Below are 17,634 nucleotides of genomic sequence, written 5' to 3'. Positions count from 1 at the left end.
GGGGTTGGTAAATAAAAGAAGAGAAAAAGATACTCATTCCCCCTAAACAGTCTATATGGTTAAATAACTTGGGGCATTTTGTAACTGAATGTCGACATGAGAAGTATGTAGAGTTAACACTGCAGGAATTGTAAAACAGGAGGAAATGAAGGTGGTCTGGCATGGGCAGGAAAGGTCTCAGGGGAAGGTAGGATTATGTCGGTAAGATATGGAAACAGAAGAGATGTACAAAGAAGAAAACATTTGCTCATCTTTTATCCTAAGGTTGGGTTTTGAAACTCCAAAATCAGGAAAGCTGGATTAATTTTAAGAAAAAGTAAAGAATGTTGAAATAATATTCTGAGAAGATTATCTTTCGGACGGGGGGAGAGTAGGTCCAAGAGTTAGATCATGCTAAAATCTAGATAACTGAGGTAAAATACTTCTGGAGTAACAGTAGAACAGACAGAAGAGCCTTTCTTTATTCCACCCTCATCCCCAGCCTTTTCCAGGCTCATACAGACCTCCCACAAGAGAGTGACCCTCTCAAGAAACCCCAGAAAGGGACTGCTTCTGGCCAGAAAGGCAAGCAAGCCCAGAGAGATGTGGACTCCAGCTCTTCAGCAACTCACATGTCTGAGCCTCTCCTATCTCAGGACAATGAGCCGGTACCCAGGTTGGGAGACAAGGGCTCCAAAAAGCTTTGGAGTGAAGGAAGGAAGGTGGGTATGAGGATAGGAGAAGCATCTCCTTAGCCATGATAAGGCAAAGAATGATAGCACCAGGAACTGGTTACGAAAAGATCCCTGGTATCCTAAGGACTTCTATCTTACTGCATTTAGGGTGTCTTTTTCCCCTTCTGAAAACAATTCTTATATGGTTTCCTATTTATTTAAAGCAGAGATTAATTTTTTGCAGCTATAATCAAGAGATCTTTATGTAAAACTCTTGAAAGCACTTACTTATTTTTATTTATCTATTCTCTCAGTAAGACTTCAGCACGAAATGGGACTTTCATGGCCATCTGGTGGCAGCAGCCCTACAGGCAGCCCCATCACAGGAAATGGCATCCTGAAACCTGGAAACTGTGATTCAGATGCAACAGGGAGGGAGAATGGCTTGTGACCAAGAGTATCCCAGGTATGTATAGACCTGGGGGAGCAAATGGACAGTAAATTGGGCCATGTAGACAAGGCCTCCCCATGAGTTCTCACCTACCTTTGTGACTGCCTCCAGGCTCTCCATGACCCCTAAACACCAGTCACGCTGACCTCACATGTCTTTCCTGCTGTGACGCGTGGTTCCCACTCATCCCTGCTTTCCATCCAGTGGCCCTCTTTCATCTCCTCTCTTCCCCACCAGCTGATGGGGGATGCCCTTTCCCCTGTCCCTGCAGCAATCTATACGTGTACCTTGACTTCAGCACCTATCACTCTGAGTCACTTATGTGTCTCCTTCATTAGACCATACACTTCTCTAAGATAAGTGTTACATTTATTCATTTGTATCTCCAGTGTCTAGAAAATAGTAGGCATACCATAAATGTTGAATAAATGAATTAGTGAGTAAATATTGTGTTTGGAGGTAAGTGAGGCTGGACCAGCAAGAGTTGAGGGTTTATAGTGGGGAGAATTAGATGAAAAATTTGACCCATACACTGGACCACAACCATGCCCACAGCACGTACTTGGAATAGTCTGAAATGATTTCTTACACATGAGTGACTATGGTGGCACCATGTGACCTACCACATGCTTGGACACCTGATGAGATCAGAGGTAAAAATGTGTCTCATTGGTGTGGCCCATCAGTATGAAGCCACTGACTTCTTGTGTGGTGTTCTGGCCCCAGTTGTTTTTCTAAGGATTTGGACTGCATGGAGAACTGGGTAGATGGCTGCAGAGTATAACTGAAAACACAGACAGCAGACATGAGCAGAGAAAGACAAGCTGAATCATAGTAGTGGTGATAATGTATTCCTGATCCCCCTGTAATGAGATGACAAGACAGTGTGGCTGCTAGTATGGCCCCTGGTGTAGGCTGACAGCCCAGTGTTTGTACCCAGAGGTGAGACTATGCCACATTTCTTGTTCTGCCCATACAGCTGAGTCATTCAGATTTTCTTGCACTCCTGGGAAGCCTAGCCATGGCTTCTATCTTCATTTCTGCATACAGCCATACAATATCTTTTCCCTTTCATAGCTCAAGCCAGTTTGAAACCCCAATCGTGCCACCAAAACAGAGTAACTTCTATAGACTGATAAAATGGGGGTTAGTCTGCAGAAGCTATTGAATGGTAGGGTCAGGAGTATGGGCCATGAAGCCTTTAGGGAACATAATTCATTCAGACCTGTAAATTTAGAATGGATATCTCACTTATCCTGGGCTTTGTGGGTCCTCTAATATATGTTTCATTCTTTCTATTTTGAATTCTATGTAATCTGCTACAAAAGTCTGAGGTAAAAATGAAAGAGTCAATAGTTCTTTTTTCTTTTCCCCCCTTTTTCTTCTTTCCTTTCTTTGATTAGTTAATATTATGCCATCTTTCTCTAATCGGTGAGCCCTATTATGAATATAGTTTTTAAAAAGCCCTTTTGGTGTCTTTTGCACATTTCATATGTTATTAATATTTAGCCTTCTTAATATTATAGTATTAATATAATAGCCTTCTTATCTTCTCTTGAGATATATCTTCATATTCATTCCACAGGGAAGAGTTTGTTGCTATATGTGAGAAACTAAAACTTTCAAAAATGTCTATTTCATGTAAACTATATCCTCGTATGAGTCTCAGAAACAGAATCAGGCTCACCTTTTATCTTTTATCTGAACTGTTCAGATCCTACTTTTTTCAGTGTAAAGCACCTGTTTACAAGCACAGTGTCCCCTTCCCACACAGCCTTAATTCCTGAATTACTTAAATTAGTTCAGCTAAGGTGCCAGGCACTCTTTTTACCATTTAATTTTCTTTTGTTAAGAAGAATTAAGTCCAACTTCTCTCATAGCTTCTTTCACTTTCAGAGATAAAATTACCAGTTTAAAGAAGTGTTTTCTTTTTNCGGGGCTCGAACCCACGAACCGCGAGATCATGACCTAAGCGAAAGTCGGACGCTTAACCGACTAAGCCACCCAGGCGCCCCTAAAGAAGTGTTTTCTTAACATCAGTACTCAGTGGGAGATGTTAATCAGATGCCCCATGCCTTCCAGGATGGCTATATTAAAAAGACGAATGATAACAAGTGTTGGAGGGGAGGTGGAGAAGTCGCAACTCTTATACACCACCAGTGGGGATGTAAAATGGCACAGCCACTTTGGAAAACATTTGGGCAGCTCCTCAAAAAGGTAAACATAGAGTCACTACAGGCCTCAGCCATTCCACTCCTAGGTATATACCTAGGAGAACTGAAAAGAGATGTTTATACAAAGGCTTGTGTACAAATATTCATTATTCATAGTAGCCCAAAACAGAAAACAACCCAAATGTCCATCGACTGATGAATGGATAGAGCCAATGTGGCATATCTGTATGATGGGGTATTATTCGGTCATACAAAGGAATGAAGTACGAATACATGCCACAACATGAATGAACCCTTGAAAACATTATGTAAGAAAAAAGCCAGACACAAAAGCCACATATTACAGGATTCCATGATTCTGTTTATATGAAATTTCCAGAAAAGGCACATTCATGAAGACAGAAAATGAAATAGTGGTTCCAGGAGCTGAGGAGGGGAAGGAATGGGGAGTCACTGCTAATGGGTACGGGGTTTGTTTTGAGGGTAAGGAAAATGTTCTGGAACTAGATAGTGGCAATGGTGGCACAACCTTGTGAATACACAAAATCCACTCAATTGTAAAAAATGAAAAACCAAAGAATCTAAAAAATTTTTTTGCTATTGGAAGAAATAGATTTCTTTCAGCTGCCAAAATGATTAAGCTTTCCTGTTATCATGTGCTTTGACCCCTTATAAATTTGGAAACCCACAACAGGAAAATATCTCGTGTATTCTTCTAACTGGATTTTCTATAGCCTACTATAATAAGAAACATTTTCTTATCCTGCTATCCCCACCGAATTGTCTTTATCTTATTTTTATTCTTATACTTGTGGAGTGCTATATAGAAAGTATCTTTTTATATTCAATGTTTCTTCTACTTGTTCTGTTTCTTTGGAGCAGAGTATAATAATTTGATCTACTCAATATGCTCTATTGCCCTGTTTAGTCATGAGGGCCATCTTATTTTCTCTCTTGTGGCTTGAGGTCAATTTGGTTTCCACTTCAAATTTACTTTACTGGTAATAAAGATTAAAATCAAAGCTAGTTAGTTAAAGGAGGTTTGCCTCTGGCAAGTGCGACTGGGGAGGAACAGGAGGCTGTTGCCTTTTATCAGAAGCTCTTCAACTGGATTTGCTACCCTGTAGATATCCTAATAATAAATGGTCTGGAGACTTAGAACATGATAGATGGGAAAATGAAACTCCAGTATGGAAAGAGTTAAGTTAGGAGGGAGAGAGACCAGAGAGAGTTAAGTAATAGAATCATATTAAATATAGATTTGGAGTAGGGAGTCATTGGATCTACCAAACTTCTTTTTTTTCCCTGTGTTCACAAATATTTGCAGCCTCCCTTTGATGCATGATTCAGTCAGGCAGGTAAACAAAGTGTGGCTCTTATCCTTTGGGACCTTGCTAGCTCAGACACGAGATGACACTTTGCACAGAACTGGCCAACAGGATGGTTCAAGGCAGGTCCCTCACAGGTTATACAGACAACAGTGGCTGGAACGCAGGGATGGGCCAGATCACATCCCGGCATGTCTGCAGGATCAGAGAGGAGGCGGCACTCCAGTGAAAGGTGGGTTCTTTTTAAAAAGTACAAACTAGAAGGAAGAAAATAATATTCTAGGCAGAAAAATAGTATAGAAAAGCTATGGAGGTAAGAAAGCATATGATGCATCTCTCAGAGGGTAAGAAAATATATTCATTCACCTGGAGCATGAAATTTGCATAAAAGAATAATGAAGATAAAACTGGGGAAGTGAGGTGGTGCTGTTGTGGAGGCTGTTAACCTAAAGGCACTGACGGGTCACTGAAGTTCTTGGACTGGGTGGAAATATGACCCACCCAGTGTTTTAAAGATGAACATCAATGATGAGCAGGATGGATGGGAAGGAAGGAGAGGCTGAAAGCATGGAACCCGGTTAGGGTGGTTACAAATATGAATGGAAAAGAGGAGAAAGAGAGGAAGAAGATTTTAAGGAAGAAGACGTTAAGTTGACTAGACAATTCTCTACATTTCCACTTAGGTTATGAAGAGATTCCGGTCCTAAGAAGTTCTGGGTATCTATGGCCACCCATTTGATATGGATGGGAGCACCAGTGGATCTGATACCATTCTGCTTGTTAATGGTTCGTTATTTGGAGAGGGGCAGATAGACACAAAGTATAGGTCATTCAAAAGCTATTTTCATTTGGATTTGAAGAGTTCTGTGCATCCATCACCTTCCTAGTGCTGTTGGCTCTCGCTGGTACTGAAATGAGTCTCTTATCTGAACTGACAGCTTTTCACATTGGATGAAAGGGCCCCGCAGCTCTCAGGACTGCAGGGACACGTTTGCCAGTATCAGAAGTTCATAGTGTAGAATTCAAAGTGAATAACCACTTGTGGAGGATCAGTTCCGGAATGAGGTTAAGGGCCCTATTTTGTGACAGAAAACTAGGGGAAATGTGCCTTCACGGGGATCTCTGGGGAGGATGGGTACCCGTAAGTTCCCCCCATCGTGACCCCCCACAAAAGCGGCTCTCATCCTCGGAAGAGCACCTGCCGTGTGTGGAAGTGGTGCCAAGACAGCCTCCCCTATGGCAGGGAGCCCGGCGTGGGGCACAGGGATGCTACAAAGAGGGAACTGAGACAGAGGAGATTTTCATTCAAACCCAAGGGTCCTCAGATCAAATCCTGACTGTGAAAACAGATTTCCTCCTACAATAGCATTTCCTGCTTCAGTGTGAATGGGGGTGTGACGGTGTGCACTGTGTGCACCAGTGCACGTTTTGCTCTCCAGAGCCCCCAGCCTGGCTCGCTGGCAGGTCTGAGGCCAGATGGAAGCAGTTAGTTCAGGAAATAAGAAACTCACCTGGTTTGTGAACCCATCCATAGTCATTGGCCTATATAGGTAGACTTCCCAAACCATTCAAACATCAAGAATGTGTGGATAGGTGCAGATGTTCACACATGCAGTGTGCCTTTCATATGAATCTGTCCCCTCGCCTTATTTGGTCTGAAAGAATCCAGCAGAGTCTACACCTGCAGCATGCAGATGAGTATGTGGGAGCACAGTGTATAGGAGCTGGTTCCCCCCATACAGATGCTCCACACAGATGCTCCATCCAGCAGCTGCGATTCTTCGGGTATTCAGGTTTCAATGGAGATCATCCTACCCGTGCTCCCTGCTCTCCCCTCCCCACCGCTTGCCACTGTGGTCAACATTTCTGTGCACTGAGGCTGCCCTCCCTTCTGTAATGTGAAACTGGCCAGATTGGGGAGTGCTGGGTGGACGTGGGGAGGGCTCCGGATTGCTTCCTACCTTGGCGGGCACCCTGAATTCCCCATACTCTTTCAGCAGTTCCTGAGTCTCCTCTGTGGTCTCTCCGGGGGAGGTATGTGTTGAGAGGTAATATTCACCAGTTTCTTGGATCCAGTCCAGTGCCTGCAGGAGGAAACAACCCACCCAGTCCCCTAAAAGTCAGATGTCGATTAGAAAATATGCATTGTTACACTGACTGGGACAGTGTGATGGACCCAGGAAATGCTGGCACCATTTGGTTGGTCAGTATGTAGCTTGGAAGCTGGTTTTAGGACTGAGCCCTCTCCTGTTAGACTTGGAGCATCCTACCAGTTAGAGAGTGTCTCATCCTCTCTTCTAGGCCAGGCCCAGCATCATCTATGAGCTCTTAGAGGCAATCTGACCCCGGTATCTTCTCCCAACTCCTGGTAGAGTACGGGTAAAGGCTGAAGGACTGCTAAGCGACAGTCTGCTCTCCTTCTTCTAAATAGCACCGCCTCCCATCTCTACTCTGCCTGCTGCTGTGACCCTCCTCTGGGCTGTCCCGTGCTGTGGTCATCTGGGTACCCGCCCAGTCCCCAGAAGTGAGGCAAAGCCAGGTCAAGCTGCGGACATACCTGCTTAGCGCTGCGCTCAAACACCACATATTGCTGGCACTGGTCTAACCGCCGCTTCTTCAAGGTCCAGAAGTGCAGGACACGATTCTCCCTCTGTAAGAGCTCACTCAAGATGGCTGTGGGGCAGAGGAGAGGAGCACTGCTTCGGGAGGGCCCTGAGCAAATCTGCACAGCCCCGGGGCCAGGTAACTGTGACTTGCAAGTCTCCCCATGTGGCCTAATCCAGGCCCAGTTACCCCAGGGTAACTTAAAAGTGACCCTGATTCTCTTCATACCAAAGCCAGTCCTTGATGGTAAGGGACCTTAGGAGGTGTCAGATCTTAAAATAATAACTAACTCAGTAGGCCCCTGGAGCCTGTGGAGAGTGAGGGGACTTTGAAGTGCTGGGAGAGGGCAGGAAAGGGATAACAGCATGAGGAACAATATAACTGCATAGATAACCCGTGTCCTGAGCCACACGCTCTGCCCTGTACAAGCAGCTGTGCACACACAGCAAAGCCTTGAAGTCATGGGCATAGGGAAGCTGTGTTGGAATCATGTCTACCTGGAAACACACCCCTAGGTCCAAATTTCCATGCTAAGAAAAGGTGAACGCTTTTCTCATGTTGCCTCTAAAGATGTCAAGTGAGAGGACATGCACCAGGCATGTGGCACCACGATGGGCCATGGCAGGTGTTTGTCCATGTCATGTCCCTCCCTCCTCCTGTCATTCCAGCAGCAGCTGGCTACATGCCTAAATTTCCTGTGTTTTAATAGTGTCCTCTATGCTCAAAGTACTCACATTTACTTTGTATTATGTCTGCCTCCTGCTTCCTGCTAACTCTGTTAGATACTAATAAAATACACAATAATGATACTATGAAAAATTAGTATTTATTAAGCACTCGCTAGGTAGCAAGCACATATTCTCATAATACTTTGCAATGCACATACCATTAATACCTCCATTTACAGATGAAGTAAGGGAGGTTCAGAGAGGCTAAGCAACTTGTCCAGGTTTATTCAGATAGGAATGTTTGACCTCAGAGCCACCTTGGTCCTCTGGGTTAGAGGGACTAAGAAGTGTGCTTTATAAAAAAGGGCACAACAAAATCACAGTGCTTGTACTTTGAACTTGTACTGCATCCTCCTGGAAAATCTGTCTCTCTTCCTTTAGGCTGAGAAATTTTATAGGTCACCAATCCCTATATGTATGTCTTTATTATGCAACTTTTTAGTTCCTCCCCAAAGAGACAAAGTGCTCTGCCTGAGGGCTCAGCCGTGTGACCTGGTGTGGCAACTGTGTTGTTAACAGATGTTATACAAACAGGAACTTGGCATGCTTGTGCACATGGCCTTGCCATCACCACTGTAAGGAGATTTCCCGGGGAGCCATTTCTCCCTCATCTGGGGTCCAAAATTAATACATGTGGGAACAGGCAAGAACCCAACCTGCAGCAAAGGCACCGAGCCAGCCAAGACTTGTAGCGTGAAACAAAGCTGCACTGCTGAGCCCAGCCAAGACAGCTGGTCCCCAGCCAAAACACAGTCACCTGAACAACAAATGCTTACAGTCATATGTCACTGAATTTTTGCTTGTTATGCCGTAATAATTGCACCCGTAACAAAAACTTAAGTGGTGCTGGCCTTGGGTCCAGGCAGCAGGGTGAAAGGAAATGGCTATAGGAGAAATTGTAGGTCCCTGCTTAGGTAGAAGCTTCAATTGGGCAAAGACAAGTAAGAACCTGTGTTTACTTTCATCTTTTTGCCTTCTAATCCTGGTTATGCTCACTGCAGAATCGTCTGCGGTAGTTAAGAGAATCAACCCTGATCAGGCAAAACCCCTAGAGTTTCAGATTTCATTTCTCCCCATTCTGGAAAGCTTTCCTATGGACACAACAACCTGCCCTCATCCCCAGCATACCCTGCTCATTCTGGGTGCCTGCCACTCCTGGTTCCATGAGGTGGGGGGAGGGGCACGTGCTCTCTCAGCAGGCAGTTGGCCTCACCCAGACTGCTGCTTGCACTGCAATGTGCAGGAAGGACAGGGGGACATAATGCCAAGCACCCCCAGGTCCTCTGACCTCAAAGAGGGAACACATCTGGAAAAGGATCTGTTTCTTCTTCTCTGTAGCAAATTTTATTCCTAAATTTAATTCTTCCCACTGGCCTCTGATCTTCCCATCTCTTGAGCTCTCTGACCAGGGAAGGAGGCCCTTCCTACTGCAGATCAGCACCACCCATTCCTCAGCCCTCAGCCTGTCCCCACCCCTCATTCAGGTCACTTTCAGCTCCCTCCCTAGCATCCGTCTCCAGGCTTGTAGTCCTCTGCTGTGTCAGGATGACTCTTATTAAATTCTTCACCAACTCGCAGGTGAATTTCTGCATGGCCCAGCATCAGTGATACCAATGATAATCATTTAAGCTGAATGTGGTTACCTGATAAGCAATTACTAAAGGTTACTGATTTGTTCCTACAATTGTAGATTTTATAGAATTCAGAGAGATATTAAAGATTATCTAGATCAGTACTTATCTAACTTTTATATGCACACAAATTGTCTGCTTGGGTGCGGGTAGAAGAGCTCTTGCCAAAACACAGCTTCCCACTCAGTAGGTCTAGGCAGGGCCTGAGAGTCTGTGCTACTCACATGTGCCCAGGTGACACCAGTGCTGCTGGTCTGGGGACCACATTTTGAGGAGCAAGAGTTCAGACACCCTCCATTTTAAAATATGAAAACGGAGACCCGGCGTGGTTCAAGTTGGGTAAGCATCCGACTTCGGCTCAGGAGATGATCTCACGTTTGGTGAGTTCAAGCCCTGCATCAAGTGAGCTCAAGGCCCACTTTGGAATTCAATCTCTCTCCCTCTCTCTCTGTCCCTCATGGGATTCTCTCTCTTTCTCCCTCTCTCTCTCTCTCTGCCCCTAGTTCACTCGCACTCTCTCGTTCTAAAACAAAACAAAACAAAATAAAATATAAATAAGAAACTGAAATTGTAAAAGCTTACACAATAAGTCATAAAGCCAGGGTTAGAACTTGGTTTTATGCTTCTTAGTCTCTGTCTTTCTTCTGGGCCCTAAGATACCCTAGTCTTATGTGCTTCAATATATGTTAGCCACATCTGGCTATTTACATTTAAGTTAATTAATATTCAATAAAAGGAAAAATTTAATTCCTCAGTTGCATTAGCCACATTTTAAGTGCTCAGTAGCCCATGTGACTAGTGGCTATTATACTCACAGCGTAGATATAGATCATTTCTTTTACTTCATAAGATTCTGTTAAGTGTTGTTCTAGATCAAGATAAATGAAAAAGTGCCAACGAAATTATATCTTCATTTTCCCATTCCAAATCCCGATGCATGTTTAGAACTTGCCCAGGAATCGTCTCTGCCCATGCCATATCCCACATCAACCTTTTTCTTATCCAAGGAGAAGAATCAGGAAATCTGAGATTGCATAAAGACCAGGTACACAGCCGGCAGTTGGTGCTGCTGATGTGGCTCGCAGCTGGAGCCCCCACACTGACCTTTCACTTGCTGCTCAGGTCCCCGCGTGTGGCTGGCGGCACTGGGCATGCTGACGTTGTTCCTGTGGATGTACTTGAGAAACACTTCAGCGTTCCGCCGTGCCAGGGTACAGGCCTGAGAGAGACAAAGGTATGAGGACCCCAGCAGGGGCATGGGGTCTAAGACAAGAAGAAGGGTGCTGGCGGTGAGGTTTCTGGAGCCCTGGGGAAGCAGAGCCATGGAGGCCACTTCCAGTTCACAGACACTCCAGTACCAATGCAGGAGGCTGACTCTTTTGTGGAGGAAAGAATCACACCCTGGGTCTCTCCTCTTTCCATCCCAGCTCAAAATCAGAAATCAGCCATCCCTTGACTCCCAGTATGTTGATTCAGTATTACTAATGTCATAGTTATCGTCTCAGGCTGGTTTTCTTCTGCCACCAGAATGTCTCTTATATGACAACGGGGGTAAGTCACTTTAACATTAGTCTAATTTAGATTTGAGACAGCAAATTTGGTAAACAAAACTATTAACCATACATTCCACATCCAAATACAAATTACTCACATAAAAATAAAACTTATGAGTTCATAAAAATCGACGTCCACCTTACTGACACTAATATCCTATTGCTGGGACATACGGATCTACACACAGGACTAAGAGCCATGACACCACTCTCTTGACAATTCACATTAGCTGTGCATGGATGAGGACAGGTCACATCCTCCTTGTCCCCATAGAGGAGACCCAGGCTAGAATGGGCAGGAACCATGAAGCAGGTAAGGGCTAGAATCTAGGACTACTGACAGATTATTCCTAGGTTCTCTCAAGGCCAACGAATTTCTGAATTTCTTTAAAGAACAGTTTTGTTTTGTTTTTTTCTGCTGCATAAGTAATACAGCAGCGCCCCCTTATCTACAGTGTCCATCTCTGCAGTGTCAGTCACCCGCAGTCAACTGTGGCCCAGAAGCAGGTGGTCCTCCTTCTGATGGATCGTCAGAAGGTCATAGTAGCCTATCTCCACATCATAGTGCCAGCGTCATCCACCTTACTCCACTCATCTCGCAGGCATTTTATCATCTCACACCATCACAAGAAGGGGGAGTACAGTCCAGTGAGGTATTTTGAAAGACCACACTCACATAACTTTTATTACTGCAAACTGTTATAATTGTTCTATTAATTATCAGTTATTGTTGTTCAACTCTTACAGTGCCTAATTTATAAATGTTATCATAGGTGTATACGCATAGGAAAAAGCATAGTATATACAGGTTCAGACATCCACTGGGGGTTTTGGAACATTTCCCCCCTGGATAAGAGGGACTATACTACATGATATTTAAGTTTATTTATTTTGAGAGAGAGAGTGAGCGAGCAGGGGAAGGGAAGAGAGAGAACCACAGGCAGGCCCTGTGTTGTCAGCACAGAGCCCGATGTGGGGCTTGAACTCACAAACTGTGAGATCATGACCTAAGCCGAAACCAAGAGTCAGACTCTCAACTGGCTGAGCCACCCAGGTACCCCAAAAGCCCACTAATTTTTAATCTACAGTTTTCAATATTATCTCTAAGCAAAACTGTCAAATTTTGACACCTTTTTATATTTAGCAACTGATTCTACAAATTACATTGTAAAAAATTATTTTAAATTTTGCATTAGCAGCAATAGTTTCTGGAAGCTCCGGTAAAAGACTGTTGGTGAGTCTATCCACCACGAGGTCCATGAATTTAACAGCTGGATGGTGGTCCAAAGCTAAAGTACACAACATAGATCAGCTAATACAGATAAATGGAGAACTGAATGTCTGTCTATTGGGCATTTAATTCCCACAGCAATAGGGAGTTTCTCAACTACGATTTTAGGCACATATGGAAAATATTTTCTTATTTCAGTCTTTGAAAGAAACATGCAATTTTATGAAGTAATATCTTTATATCTTTTTAAAAATTCTTTGATATGCTCCACTTAAGTTATTGTTTTAAGCTTTTATAGTAGAAAAGACTTTTAAAATCTCTGAAGCCCTGTATAGGAGACTTTTTATTTAATCTTATTAGTAAGAGCTGGTTACTAAGCGTTCCGACTGAACGCAGGTGCAGGTGCCTGGTAGCTAGGATGAAGGCAGGGAGAAGCCATCTTAGAGAAAAAGAGAGGGAAAAAGAAGTAAAACTGAAAGAGGTGGTCAAGTAGAAAAAATCCCTAATAAAAGAAAGTCAGTTAATTACAGAATTATAGAAAAGCAGTAGCAACATGTCAGAGTATAAAAATTCTCTTTGTACTTTCAGAAACCTGAAAGGAAAAAAAAAAAAAAAAAAGAAACCTGAAAGGAAGCAGAACATGAAAGCAAGAAATTTGAGAGTAAACAGAGCCTTTAGATAAGTTTTAACACAGACGACTCTGGCAGAAAGAAGATCAAAGGCTAGAAGAAAGAGGCTTACTAGGATTTTCCACATCAGCTAAAAGCCTGCTCAGAGCAGGACTGTGCTTTCTCCCTGAGAAACCAGGGCTCTATTAAAAACAGAACACACAAAATGAGGTATTTTTACCTTCATGCAACAGGATAAATAAGTGGTGTTATTTCCATTGGTTATTGATAATTGTTAAATTGATAAATAAGGTGTATTTAATTCTTGCCCTAAATTTTGCATCATCCATGTATAAAATATTTACTTTAATACTGATTTATAACTGGGCTTATATATTCTTTCTTTTTTAATATTTTTAAGTAGTCTCTACACCCAACGTGGGGGCTCAAACTCACAACCCAAAATCAAGAGTCACATGCTCTACTGACTGAGCCAGCCAGGTGCCCCTAGGCTTACATATTTCAATTAAAAATATTTTTACAAACCAAATATCATTTGGTGAAACTACGTATTTTTCTCAATTAACAACATCAATGGGATGTCATGATATTCGATCATGGTACCAGTAGTAATGGTATATAATAACTGCCTAGTCATCCAGAAAGTGCTGAAATAAATAATATTTGAAGTATAACTTTTCAACCTTTCAAACTAAACAGCCAGTATCTTCTTTTATCTTCTCTACAAATACCTCCATTTAGATAAGAAGTGAGGAAAAACAGGGGGATGGAAAGCCCCTATGATGATGCCTGTGTGTGTGACAGAGACAGAATGGAGATGAAAGAGTAAGGCTAATGTCCCAGTCCACGGATGACAATGTGCTCTCACCTTAAGAAAGGCCTCCTTTTGTTCCAAATGTTTACTGATGAGTGGGATGACATGGTCCATCTCTGCTGCTGGTCCTAGTTTGTCTCGTCCACCACACCAGTCCTCATCTCTCCGGTATTCTTGCTCTAAACTCTCCAGAACACTACAGACCTAATGAATGAAGGAGGAAAGGTTCCATAGATGAATTGGTCAGGAAGGATTTTCTGAGCACTTTCAGCTGACATAGCCCTGCACAGGTGACACGTTTTATTTCAAGTTCAGTTTGCAGATGTAGAACATGCAGTGCCCCCTGCGACGTCTAAGAGTCCAGGAAGTCTCCCAAGTGGAACTTAGGAGACTTGGAATCATCTCTGACGGTCGTTGGCTTAAGGCTGATGCTATGGGGTTGATGACATCACTTAGGGAGAGTATACAGAGCAAGAAAGGAAGAAAGACTAGTAATTTGGTGGGGGGGGGGGTGTTCAAAGTGTTCTTTATATATTCTATTGCTGGAACCTCATGAGGACTCTGTGAATGTGTCAGAGCAGGAAAATGAAGTTTAGAGAAAATACTAGGGTTGCCCAACCATCTGTCCTTGCCCTACAGGAAGTAGCCCCAAACAGAAATAAAGGAGGAAGCGGGCCTGTGTTGCGGGATTTATGGGTCCTAAGTGAGTGTTTTCTTTCATATCCCAGCAAAAATATCTTGAGCTACTATCATAAGCCAATGATAACTTCAGGCCTTCTATTGGAAAATGTGCATTTCCTGTTATTTAACCTCCATTTAGTTGTGGTCCATACAATTTTTCTTGTGATTGACTTCTAGATTTATAGCATTGTGGTTAAAAAAATAAATAAATAAAAAGATGCATGATAAAAAAATGTGCATTTCCTTCGGAGGATAACAAATTCGGGTTAACTTAAAAGATAGTAGTTCTCAAAGTGCTAAGAGGCTATTCTCTAAAAGCAGAAGTGTTTCAAATGGGACTTGGATGGAAGTCAGGTTGGGTGCAACAGGAGGGGACCTAGGGCAGCCTTGTGTCAAGAAATAGGGAAGGGTGAAGGAAATAGAAACTCGTATTCCTATACTTTCTTTTACTGGGTTTTGAAAGCTTGGCCATGACAGCAGGGAGAATGGCTACAACTCTCCTGGGTCCCCTTTGCCTGAAGAGTGTGGTACTGGATAGGATGTTAACTGAGTGATGAACTGAGCTGAAAGATGTTCCAGGCAGATGACTCTCATGGCCAACATGCTCCTCATGCCACGAGAAGGTGTGTCCCTGAATTCTGCCTCCTCCAGCACCACACACCTCTCCTGCAATGCGTGAACACGTGCAGGAAGGCCCGTGTCTTGAGAGAAAATGGATTACAGACAGGCAAAAAACTTGAAGACTACTTAAGGCCTGTCCCATGATAATATTGAGCTAAAAATCAAGTTGGGAGCTAGAGGAAATGAAAAGTTTAGCAAGCATGAATCCTTTAATTTAACAGGTAAAGAAACAGAAATCCAGAGAGGTAAGGCGACCTCTGGCAAGGTCAGTTCAGGGTCAAATTTCCTGACTCCTTAATGTAGTACTTTGTCCCCTTCAGCATCTTGAGCCATTAAAAACTAAAAGTGGTGTAGGATACTAGATGGGAATTAAAGCTCATTAAAAAAAAAAATCTGGATACAGGTATTTCCTGCTTGTCACAAGCACACGCTACCACTTCACGTTTATGAAAGACCTATGTTAGTACCTGTTTTTACTAACTGAAAGAAACACAAGGAGGGTTTTCTGTTTTATGAAAAAAGTCAGCATTTGTTCTACGGGAAGCTGTGACAGAGGCATCGTGCACCCGAGCAGTGAGGATGGCCCCCCAACCTCCTTCCCCGGGAACCACACTCAGCCTCTCAGCATCCAGCTGCCACAGATCCTGACTGTGTCTGTGAGTATCTGTGCTTTATCTTGACTTATTCTGTGTATCTGTTAGCAGGATGTGTCCTAAGATTTCAGAAAGGCCTTCAAGAGGTTATTTTTTGGGTCTGGGAAAGTTAAAAATATTTTTCCATATAAATTAATGGTCATTGCTTCTTTGCTTTACATCTGACTTCAGCTTACAAAAGTTTTCATAGGAATGCTCTATATTCAGATAGCAGGGGAAACCTATATTCAGTTGTCCAGCATCACTTGTTGAAAAGACTTTCCTTTGCTTTTGAATTGTTGTGTCAAAAATCAACTGACTGTATATTTGTGGGTATACTTCTGGAATCTCTATTCTGTTTCATTGTGTCTGTTCTTACACCAACATCATTCTGTCTTGATCACTGTAGCTTTGGAGTAAGTCTTAAAATCAGGTAATGTAACTCCCCCAACTTTGTTTTCTTCTTTTCAAGATTGGCTATCCTTCGCTCTTTGTATTTCCACATAAATGGAAATATGCAATCAGCATATCATTTTTTTACAAAAAACTTGCTGGGGTTTGATTGGGATTGTGTTGAATCTATAAACCACCCTAGTCAGCTGCTCCCAATTCTGTGACCATCAAAAGCATCATTACTCCAACAGAAAGGAGAAGTGAGAGAAGGTGTGGAAACTGGAACACTGGCTACGGGGCCTCTGACAGGCATTTATATTTGCTTCAAGATGGACTTTCCCATGGCCCCTGTAAGTCACCCAGAGGACAACATGTCTCTGATTGATTTCTACCAGGGAGCAATTCAGAAGAAAGTATTTTACACTGAATAAAATTACTTCTTTTTTAAAATTATTATTTTGAGAGAGAGAGAGAGAGAGCAAGAAAGAGTGAGGGAGGGGCAGAGAGAGATAGAGAGAGAGAATCCCAAGCAGGCTCCAGACTCAGCATGGAGCCCAATGTGGGGCTTGTTCCCACGACCGCTGGGATCATGACCTGAGCCCAAATCAAGAGCTGGGTGCTCAAATAACTGAGCCACCCAGGCGTCCCCCAATTACTTGTATGTTAAAGCTCTATTTCATGAAAAGAATTCCCTAAAGGCACCTGAATCATTTAAAAATCCTCTCGGCCCTGTGCATATTGCATTACAGATGGAACAGTAAAGGGTCTGCATCTTTAATGTCCTGCTGTATGTATCTCCTGCCTTTTCTCCCATGGCTGCACCATCCTATCAGTTAGGCTCATGGTCTGCCAGTGACAGAGAACTGTTTTCTCCATCAAACTGAGAGCCCCATGAGTGAAAGTGCTGACTGTTTTTCAGGCATAGTGCCTGACTGTGACAGATTAGATTACTGTCACTCTGCTTTCCTGACCTTCATAGGAGGCATATACTTCACTGCCTCATTGATGTTGGCTTGGCCCTGTGACTTGTTTTGGCCAAAAGGATGTTAGAACAGTAACACAAGCAGAGACTTGTGATGCAATTGCACAGTAGATTTTGGGCTCTTGAACTCCTTATTTTCACCATAAATGTGCCTCAAATAGCTAGTGGTCAAGGAGGATGAGAGACATGAGAACAGACCAAATCTGCAGCTTGGAGCCAAGTTCTTCCAAGCTCAGCCAAGATAGCTGAACTCAAATACTTGAAAACAAAATGCTGATCATTTTATGCACTGAATTGATGGGTAGTTTGTTATACAGCCTAATTGTAGCCATTGTTGACCAATACACCCCTCACATCTAGTGTTCAGTATACACCTAATTTCTCCTTCGACACCTATGTCTGATGAGCTTGAGAAATTTATAAGAAGCAAGTCACATGGTTCACTTCTCTAAAGAAAATATTATAAGGAAGCTAACTGTAATACTTCCACATCATTATTCTACTCTCCAAGGTTAGTGCTGAGAAGACT

At 43.1% G+C, this 17,634-nt stretch overlaps 1 protein-coding gene across 2 annotated transcripts in view; it reads right to left on the bottom strand.

Annotated features, from left to right (window-relative positions):
* Window positions 1-17,634, bottom strand: part of LOC144234340 (kalirin) — a 479,489-nt gene that overhangs the window by 65,933 nt on the left and 395,922 nt on the right. For both annotated transcript variants that reach the window (XM_077767624.1, XM_077767625.1), the window contains exons 18-21: window positions 13,851-14,000; window positions 10,674-10,788; window positions 7,164-7,279; window positions 6,568-6,690 (exon numbers count right to left, since the gene is read on the bottom strand). In XM_077767624.1, coding sequence (XP_077623750.1) covers window positions 6,568-6,690; window positions 7,164-7,279; window positions 10,674-10,788; window positions 13,851-14,000 — 504 coding nt within the window. The remainder of the gene's footprint in view (window positions 1-6,567; window positions 6,691-7,163; window positions 7,280-10,673; window positions 10,789-13,850; window positions 14,001-17,634) is intronic.

This window comes from Crocuta crocuta, unplaced genomic scaffold, assembly GCF_008692635.1.
Source record: "Crocuta crocuta isolate KB4526 unplaced genomic scaffold, BGI_CrCroc_1.0 scaffold45, whole genome shotgun sequence".
Taxonomy (NCBI): domain Eukaryota; kingdom Metazoa; phylum Chordata; class Mammalia; order Carnivora; family Hyaenidae; genus Crocuta; species Crocuta crocuta.
The sequence above is the reverse complement of the archived record's forward strand: the minus strand, read 5'-3'. Positions and strand labels throughout refer to the sequence as shown.